Raw genomic sequence first — 10317 nt, 5'->3', positions numbered from 1 at the left:
TTAAGCGTTATCTCCCTCTTTAGGTGACATATCTGATTATTACTATTATTTACTAAAATTGTATTAAGTTAAAGTAATTTTGGGCTAGTGAATTTTAAATTATGGCTAGTAAAAAAATTTAATAACTGATCCCATACCTAGTGCATTTTATAGAAATTCTAGGAGCTCTGAACTGGATGTATTCTGGTGAGTAATAAATAAAAATAAAATAAAATTGTATTCAGGGTTAGAGTTATTGTGCGTTTTATACATACACGCAATTGCAAAAACAATTGGGGAAACTGGGTGTTGTGTTTTCAATGAAGTTCAGGATACTTCACACTGATTGGATGGAGAGTTCAGAAACAAAACATTTTGTTGTCAATTCTTGTTTTAATTGGCGAGTTTCTAATCATTAATTATTTTTTATTTTAAAGTACTATTTACAATTTTGAATTGTTTAGCAATCTCTAAAACATGCATAGTTAATCACGATGCATGGTACTCAAGTGTGCATGTGTACTGGGAAGATTTCTGGGGTCAAAACCCCTCCCTGCTTGAGCATTTTCTTTTTTCAATACAAATAGTCCGGGCAAGCATGACTCAACTCTATAAACTTTGCTCACCACCACACCTGCTAAAATGCCTGTATGTGTGCCTGATACTGAAGATAATAATCACTGGGCTGCAGCCTCTGCTCACTCTCCAGAACATGTCAAACAAAGAACTACCTACGGTAAAGAACTACCTACGGTAAAGAACTACCTACGGTAAAGAACTACCATGTTACTATTTACTTTGAACTATTCCACAGACATTCACACAGTGGTGAGAGGTGGAAGACAAGTCTTATTTCGATTTGTGTTTTATATTTTGAATCTAATAAAAATAAAATAAATAATAATAATAAAATATGAGTGGCTTAGGCTTTAAAAAATTTTTATTTCCAGGGGCCTAATTCACAAAGTTCTCTTAGGCTCTGTTAGACAACAAAGCATCCTCTTTGCAAGTCTTTTAGCATTGCACTGTGATATCGCAAAGTTGCGAGAGTTTAGTGAATTAGGCCCCAGGATTTTATCTATAAAAAACACAACCCTAATCTTCCATTTAATTTGTATGTGAATTCATGGGAATACTAGTTACTTTAAATAATTGTGTTTCCATTCAACCAAATTCTTTCATCCACATTAAGAATCTGTTTGTACAAATATACATTAATTTTACTCTTAAGACTATAATAAGTTATTGTTTCTGATCAGTATTTTGTAATGAAAAAAATATACTGCACAGCTACCCATGGTGGCACACACCCACGCACCCATGAAGACACACACACCCATGCAACACTCATTTACGTGCTAGTTTTACTACATTTTAAAGGAAGAATGACATTCCTTTCATATTTTTACATTATATTTCACAATACATGGCAAGAAATAATATAACAATATATATATGGGTCATGGGCAAGGATTAGTGCCTTCTGACATAACATTCTATGACCTTGACATTTTGATGGCTTCATCACCAGAGAATCATTTCAAATTTGAACTTAATGCCATAACATATTAAAGGCCCTGCCTTTAAGATAACTATATTATCCTTTATGCAGTGGCATTTAAAAAATTTTTAATTAAGATAATTATTCTTCAATAGGGAAGATACCTTTCTAAACAAAAATGTCATTTAAATTTGACCTGGTGAAGACCATATAATTTTAATATCAGCATATTGTAAAAGTGAATGGTCAATGATTCAATCACCAGCATGTTCATAAAATGTCTAATCCACAATGATCAACAAGCACTTGCACATTTCACAATCAAACACCAGTATGTTTGGAGAGTATGAAAATCACATTTTCCATTTGTCAGAGATTCTCAGGTCCACATATACAATCATCAACACTTTCACAAGTGTGCAAAATATTCCTTAGTGGGGACAGAGTGAATTCTAGCTTAAACATTTTTAAAAGTAAACTATTTTCCCAAAACATATTTCTACAAATCAACATTTTTATGTATGCTTTTAGGGGAACCTGGAAGGGGTAGCTAAAAACAACCTAGAATTAAAAGTTTGTACAGTTGTGAAAATGTCCATAAATGTGAATGGTCTATAACATAATATTGTTGGGAATTATATTGTAGTGATCTCCAGACAGGGTAGATAACTCTTGCATGCTGCATCGGTTCAGTTTAGTAATCATTTGGATATCCTGCATCTCTTGCCTTACTGTAGGCCGGTGCTTGTGAAGTTGCTACATAAGGTGCTGAAAAAGAAAACGAAATACTTAGAGTAATTTAAATAGCAAAAATAAAAGAACTACCAAATCCATAAAATAGTAGTACTTTAAAAGCATATAAAATTATATATTGTTACTGGATCCAATATGGCGGGGTTGTGATGGGGACGCAGAAGACAAAACACTGTTGGGTGTTTGTGTGTTTAACATTAAACAACAAATCATTCATTCAACAATTCATTCATTCATTCATTCATTTATTTATTCATCCATCCATCCATCCATCCATCCATCCAAAAATCAACCTATTAAGTCTACATTCTCATCTATCCACCATTCATCCATCCATCGATCCTCCATCCACCCACTTATTCATAAAGTTACAATATATATACCTTCATCTACTTCTATGAAATGGCCAAAAGTTTTTAATAATTGTATATCATAGCTGAATTGATGGCGGCAGGTTTCCTTTCTTTCTCAAAACCGACCAAATATCTAAATAACTATATGTTAAGACACCAAGTAGCCAGTTTAAAATGTGCTGGGGTGTCATTAAACACACATTCCGTTCTTTTCTTTGTTTAAAAAATAAAATCTTAAACTGTTAACAGTTTGTATTGTTTAACGACACCACTAGAGTACACCGATTTAGTAATCACCAGCTACTGAATATCAAATTTTAAAAAATAAACCCGCTACATTTTTCAATTAGCAGCAAGAGGTCTTTTATATGTACTTTCCCTAAAGACAGGACAGCATATACCACAGTCTTTCATATACCAGTCATAGGGCACTGGTTGGATGGGGGGAAAAACAATTAGAGAATGGGTCCACCAAGGGGGATTGATCCAACAACCAAAGCACTTCAGACGACTGCTCTACCAACTGAGGTATAGTCCACCCCATCATTCTATTAAAAGGTTTTTTGTAAATAATTTCAGTTTGGGTTGACATAAGAAGAAAAGTGAAAGTGTTTTGGAAATAACAAAGGAATACAATTTGTGTGTGCAATTTACAAATCAATCGGCTCGGAAATAAATAACTTTTAGTAAATTACATAGTATGAACAAAATGCGATCGCTGTGGGACAGACTATAGATCCCGTGTTTAAATTCTAGTCAACAGTTACTACTCTAACCTTAATTGGAAGGAAATATTTTATTTAACGATGCACTCAACACATTTTATTTCTGGTTATATGACATCAGACATATGGTTAAGGACCACACAGATATTGAGAGAGGAAACCCGCTGTCGCCACTTCATAGGCTACTCTTTTCAATTAATTAGCAGCAAGGGATCATTTATATACACCATCCCACAGACAGGATAGTACATAACACAGCCTTTGTTACACCAGTACTGGCTGGAATGAGAAATAGCCCAATGGGTCCACCGACGCGGATCGATCCTAGACCGATCACGCATCAAGCGAACGCTTTACCACTGGGCTACGTGCTGCCCCCAGAATGTTAATTGGATATAAGCATGAAAATAAGTTGAGATGAATACTACTGCTGACCTGGTCTGGTGATGCTGATTGTAGCTCTCGGGTATTTACTTCTGCCCATTCGCTTTCGTCGACTTCGCTGTCGCCGCCAGCAACAGAAGAGAATGATGCTCATCAAAATGAGGACGAGACCAGCGATCAGACACCCGACAATCAACCCGATTCTAAAAAAGACAAAGTAAAGACATCAATGTTAAAACATAAGTAAACACATCAATGTTAAAACACAAAGTAAACACACCAGTGTTAAAACATAAGTAAACACACCAGTGTTAAAACATAAGTAAACACATCAATGTTAAAACACAAGTAAACACAACAATGTTGAAAAACAAAGAAACACACCAGTGTTAAAACACAAAGTAAACACATCAGTGTTAAAACACAAAGTAAACACATCAATGTTAAAACACAAAATAAACACATCAGTGTTAAAACATAAAGTAAACACATCAATGTTAAAACACAAGGTAAACACATCAGTGTTAAAACACAAAATAAACAACAATATAAACATATCAGTGTTAAAACACAAAATAAACACATCAGTCAGCCAAAGACATTCTGGGTGGGAGCCGGTATTGGAATACAAACCCAGGACCTGTCACCCATAAGACCGATGACTTAACCATTAGACCACCGATGCTGATCCCCTTTTACGCAGACACCAATTGATGTATTGATACTTACGACTGACAGTAATGTCTATAAAGACTCTCTACAACATCCCAGCAGACACCAATTGATGTATTGATACTTACGACTGACAGCAATGTCTATAAAGACTCTCTCCACAACATCCCAGCAGACACTCCATGTACTGATACTTACGGCTGACAACAATGTCTGTAAAGACTCTCCACAACATCCCAGCAGACACTCTCCACAACATCCCAGCAGACACTCCTCGTACAACATCCCAGCAATGTCTGTAAAGACTCTCCACAAAATCCTCGTACTGATACTTACGGCTGACAACAATGTCTGTAAAGACTCTCTCCACAACATCCATGTACTGATACTTACGGCTGACAACAATGTCTGTAAAGACTCTCTCCACAACATCCCAGAAGACAATCCATGTACTGATTCTTACGGCTGACAGCAATGTCTGTAAAGACTCTCTCCACAACATCCCAGAAGACAATCCATGTACTGATACTTACGGCTGACAGCAATGTCTATAAAGACTCTCTCCACAACATCCCAGCAGACACTCTCCACAACATCCCAGCAGACACTCCATGTACTAATACTTACGGCTGACAACAATGTCTGTAAAGACTCTCTCCACAACATCCCAGCAGACACTCCATGTACTGATACTTACGGTTGACAACAATGTCTGTAAAGACTCTCTCCACAACATCCCAGCAGACACTCCATGTACTGATACTTACGGCTGACAACAATGTCTGTAAAGACTCTCTCCACAACATCCCAGCAGACACTCCATGTACTGATACTTACGGCTGACAGCAATGTCTATAAAGACTCTCTCCACAACATCCCAGCAGACAATCCATGTACTGATACTTACGGCTGACAGCAATGTCTATAAAGACTCTCTCCACAACATCCCAGCAGACACTCCATGTACTTATACTTACGGCTGATAACAATGTCTATAAAGACTCTCTCCACAACATCCCAGCACACACTCCATGTACTGATACTTACTTACGGCTGACAACAATGTCTGTAAAGATGTCTCCACAACATCCCAGCAGACACTCCATGTACTAATACTTACGGCTGACAACAATGTCTGTAAAGACTCTCTCCACAACATCCCAGCAGACACTCCATGTACTGATACTTACGGCTGACAACAATGTCTGTAAAGACTCTCTCCACAACATCCCAGCAGACACTCCATGTACTGATACTTACGGCTGACAACAATGTCTATAAAGACTCTCTCCACAACATCCCAGCAGACAATCCATGTACTGATACTTACGGCTGACAACAATGTCTGTAAAGATTCTCTCCACAACATCCCAGCAGACACTCCATGTACTATACTTACAGCTGACAACAATGTCTGTAAAGATTCTCTCCACAACATCCCAGCAGACACTCCATGTACTGATACTTACGGCTGACAACAATGTCTATAAAGACTCTCTCCACAACATCCCAGCAGACACTCCATGTACTTATACTTACGGCTGACAACAATGTCTATAAAGATTCTCTCCACAACATCCCAGCAGACACTCCATGTACTGATACTTACGGCTGACAGCAATGTCTATAAAGACTCTCTCCACAACATCCCAGCAGACACTCCATGTACTGATACTTACGGCTGACAGCAATGTCTGTAAAGATTCTCTCCACAACATCCCAGCAGACACTCTCCACAACATCCCAGCAGACACTCCATGTACTAATACTTACGGCTGACAACAATGTCTGTAAAGACTCTCTCCACAACATCCCAGCAGACACTCCATGTACTGATACTTACGGCTGACAACAATGTCTGTAAAGACTCTCTCCACAACATCCCAGCAGACACTCCATGTACTGATACTTACGGCTGACAACAATGTCTATAAAGACTCTCTCCACAACATCCCAGCAGACAATCCATGTACTGATACTTACGGCTGACAACAATGTCTGTAAAGATTCTCTCCACAACATCCCAGCAGACACTCCATGTACTATACTTACAGCTGACAACAATGTCTGTAAAGATTCTCTCCACAACATCCCAGCAGACACTCCATGTACTGATACTTACGGCTGACAACAATGTCTATAAAGACTCTCTCCACAACATCCCAGCAGACACTCCATGTACTTATACTTACGGCTGACAACAATGTCTATAAAGATTCTCTCCACAACATCCCAGCAGACACTCCATGTACTGATACTTACGGCTGACAGCAATGTCTATAAAGACTCTCTCCACAACATCCCAGCAGACACTCCATGTACTGATACTTACGGCTGACAGCAATGTATGTAAAGACTCTCTCCACAACATCCCAGCAGACACTCCATGTACTGATACTCACGGCTGACAACAGTGTCTGTAAAGATTCTCTCCACAACATCCCAGCAGACAATCCATGTACTCATACTTACGGCTGACAGCAATGTCTACAGAGACTCTCTCCACAACATCCCAGCAGACAATCCATGTACTGATACTTACAGCTGACAGCAATGTCTGTAAAGACTCTCTCCACAACATCACAGCAGACACTCCATGTACTGATACTTACGGCTGACAGCAATGTCTATAAAGACTCTCTCCACAACATCCCAGCAGACACTCCATGTACTGATACTTACGGCTGACAACAGTGTCTGTAAAGATTCTCTCCACAACATCCCAGCAGACAATCCATGTACTGATACTTACGGCTGACAGCAATGTCTATAAAGACTCTCTCCACAACATCCCAGCAGACAATCCATGTACTGATACTTACGGCTGACAACAATGTCTGTAAAGATTCTCTCCACAAGATCCCAGCAGACAATCCTTGTACTGATACTTACGGCTGACAGCAATGTCTATAGAGACTCTCTCCACAACATCCCAGCAGACACTCCATGTACTGATACTTACGGCTGACAACAATGTCTATAAAGATTCTCTCCACAACATCCCAGCAGACAATCCTTGTACTGATACTTACGGCTGACAGCAATGTCTATAGAGACTCTCTCCACAACATCCCAGCAGACAATCCATGTACTGAGGCTGCTGGTCCCAAATGTTCCGGTAATATGCACACGTCCACATACTCCACACACCTGTACCAAGGAAAGGAATATTTGTTTAACAACAAGGTTCAAACTTGATAGGGAAAGAAAGAATTGTTTTATTTAACAACGCACTCAACTTATTTTAATTACGGTTATATGGCATCAGACATATGGTTAAGGACCACACAGGTATTGAGAGGAAACCCGCTGTTGCCACTTCATGGGCTACTCTTTCCAATTAGCAGCAAGTGATCTTTTATATGCACCATCCCACAGACAGGATAGCACATACCACAGCCTTTGATATACCAATCATGGTGCACTGGCTGTGACGAAACTTGATTGGAAGCAAGAGGCAATTGCCATTCAAAATACATAATATTCTTTCTGATGGTCACTTCTACAGGGTTTCTAGATTATGATAGCCCCACTCCCATGGCTACTGATATTCAATGTTAGGCTAGTAAATAACTACTATTGCAATTCCCAACGGCTAGTGAATTTTGTTTTTGTCAAATGTTGCAGTTATTTTGTAAATATGAATATCCTGCCCCCACCCTAACCCCCAATGTTAGTGTTTTAAAGCTCTATCTCCCTCTTTAGGTGACATATCTGATTATTACTATTATTTAGTAAAATTGTATTAACTTAAAATAAAGTAGGGCTAGTGATTTTTTAATTGTGACTAGCAAATGTTTAAAATCACTGATACTATGGCTAGTGGATTTAAAAAAAATTCTAGAAGCCCTGAGTTCCACCAGTAGGGGCGGGATGTAGCTCAGTGGTAAAGCGCTCACTTGGTGTGTGGTCAGTCTAGTTCAATCCCTGCCAGTGGGTCCATTGGGCTATTTCTTGTTCCAGCCAGTGCACCACAACTGGTATATCAAAGGCTGTGGTATGTGCTATCCTGTCTGTGGAATGGTGCATATAAAAGAATCCTTGCTACTAATGAAAACAATGTAGTAGGTTTCCTCTCTAAGACTATATCAGAATTACTAAATATTTAACATCTATTAGCCAATGATAAAGCTATATTATACCAAATTTCAAGGAATTCTGAAGAAAATAAAATGGAAGACACATTTTCGTAACTCAAGGGACATAACTCAAAAATGGGTAAATCACCATGAAAGTCAAACTGGATCTGTAACAGTACTGTATAAGGCTGTACTAAAAGTTTCAGCTCAGTATCTTGAGGGCCCTAACATTGTCACAAATGGGTAAAACATCATGAAAGTCAAACTTGATCTGTAACAGTACATGATAAAGTGGTACACAAAATTTCAACTAAATATTCTCAAGCAATGTGAAAAAACATCTGAAAAACTATAAGAGACAAGACAGACAGACAGGCACACAGAAGCAAGGCTTCTAGAATTTTTTAAAAATCCACTAGCCATGGGATCAGTGATTTAAACAATTTACTAGCCACAATTAAACAGGTTACCATTTATACATTACAGGCTTGGTAACCTATACATGTGTAGGTTATGACATTTATGAAGTTACAATTCCAATTATCATTCCTTCATAAACACACTTTGTTATTAATTCATATCACTGTTGAGTTCTCATTGTACTGATACTTGTATGTATAATTTATATTTCAACAGCACACAATTGATTAAAATTTAGGTGGTGGTGTATGTTGCTGTTCAAAAAGTTTTGTTGAGAATGAAGTAGGCCTACCGCTCTCGATTTCTTGACATGTGGTAACCTGAACAACCGTTCTTAATATATGTGGATGAATGGATGGATGGATGGATGGATGAATGGTGGATAAATGGATGGATCGATCAGTGAGGTTTGGGTGAGACAGTGAGAGAATAAATAGATGGATGGATGGATGGATGGATGAATGATGGATGGATGGATCAGTGAGTGAATGAGTGTGTGAGTGTGAGTAAGTGAGCAAATAAATGAAGCCACCTCAAGTTATATGACCAAGACATCCTGCTTATACCTTAAGTTGTCATAAGCATGTAAACAAAATTTAAAATTTAAATCAAAATCCAAGTGACAGGCTGCGATCATCATCGGCCAAAAAAAATTGTGACTGTGACAATATGACTTGAGAATCTAAATTTGATGTAGGTCAGGCCAAGTGTCATGGTTGTGGAATGTCTACCTGTTTTGATAACTCATTTAGTTATAATAATTAAACCATCAAACCATAATTAACAATTAATACACACATCACTGGGCTCATATAGCAGTCTTCTGTTTGTACACATATACTGATATTAATCAAATGAATTTGAAAAAAAATTCAAGGCCGAACTAGGCTACGTAAAATAAAATTTGACAAACGCGACTTTAGTGTAAAGTTACGAATACGGCATGTACTGCTGGTGTAGTGTCATATACAGGTGTTAAACTAATATACTTCTGTCGCAAAGTCATCAGGCATGTTTTACTTACCTGAAATAATAGTTGAGAAAATCAAGGGATAAGCAACGGCTGTCGTCATGATTGTCTATTCTCGTGTGGCGGACAAAACAAAATACGAATGGCGGACATAGACAGGTGAAAATAGCCTGGCTAAAGGTTAATGTCTTTAATAAGCTGTGTCATTGAGAACGGCAGTTAAAACAGACTTACCAGGCTAGGTTACGGGACAGTCGAGAAATGCGTAAATCGTCATAAAATATGTCATAAAATCCAGGTGAAAAATATGGTTTGTTTTGTTTAACGACACCTCTCTTGTGTTACGTAATTTGATTAATTAGCTATCGGTTGCTTGATGTCAACCCTTTTTGAGTTTTCGGCAGAAACTCGCTGCATTTTTCCATGCAAATTCCCACATAAAGGACAGCACATATCACGACCTTTGATATACCTGTCGTGG

General features: G+C 38.2%; 1 protein-coding gene across 3 annotated transcripts; it reads right to left on the bottom strand.

Annotated features, from left to right (window-relative positions):
• LOC121369098 lies at positions 1–10034 on the bottom strand. Of its 3 annotated transcripts, XR_005957558.1 has the most exons (5): positions 9891–10034; positions 7400–7517; positions 3747–3898; positions 762–2248; positions 1–727 (listed from the first exon to the last, which is right to left on the bottom strand). XR_005957558.1 is itself a non-coding variant. In XM_041493950.1 (4 exons), the coding sequence occupies exons 1-4, from the start codon at positions 9937–9939 to the stop codon at positions 2175–2177; spliced, it is 393 nt and encodes a 130-aa protein (XP_041349884.1). In that variant the 5' UTR covers positions 9940–10034; the 3' UTR covers positions 1–2174. The 3 variants fall into 3 exon arrangements, 1 of the variants encoding a protein (XP_041349884.1); XR_005957559.1 differs by lacking the exons at positions 7400–7517; positions 9891–10034 and adding an exon at positions 4901–4995; XM_041493950.1 differs by having other exon boundaries at positions 1–2248.
• Positions 10035–10317: the final 283 nt, after the last annotated feature.

Source organism: Gigantopelta aegis, chromosome 3 (assembly GCF_016097555.1).
Source record: "Gigantopelta aegis isolate Gae_Host chromosome 3, Gae_host_genome, whole genome shotgun sequence".
NCBI lineage: Eukaryota > Metazoa > Mollusca > Gastropoda > Neomphalida > Peltospiridae > Gigantopelta > Gigantopelta aegis.
The sequence above is the reverse complement of the archived record's forward strand: the minus strand, read 5'-3'. Positions and strand labels throughout refer to the sequence as shown.

What these genes read in the sequence shown, in the direction of transcription:
- LOC121369098 (XM_041493950.1), bottom strand. Translation starts at nt 9,939, where the DNA reads ATGACGACAGCCGTTGCTTATCCCTTGATTTTCTCAACTATTATTTCA. An exon ending in TTTCTCAACTATTATTTCAG is followed by an intron (nt 7,518 to 9,890) that starts GTAAGTAAAACA and finishes TCCTTGGTACAG; the next exon opens with GTGTGTGGAGTATGTGGACG. An exon ending in TATAGACATTGCTGTCAGCC is followed by an intron (nt 3,899 to 7,399) that starts GTAAGTATCAGT and finishes TGTCTTTTTTAG; the next exon opens with AATCGGGTTGATTGTCGGGT.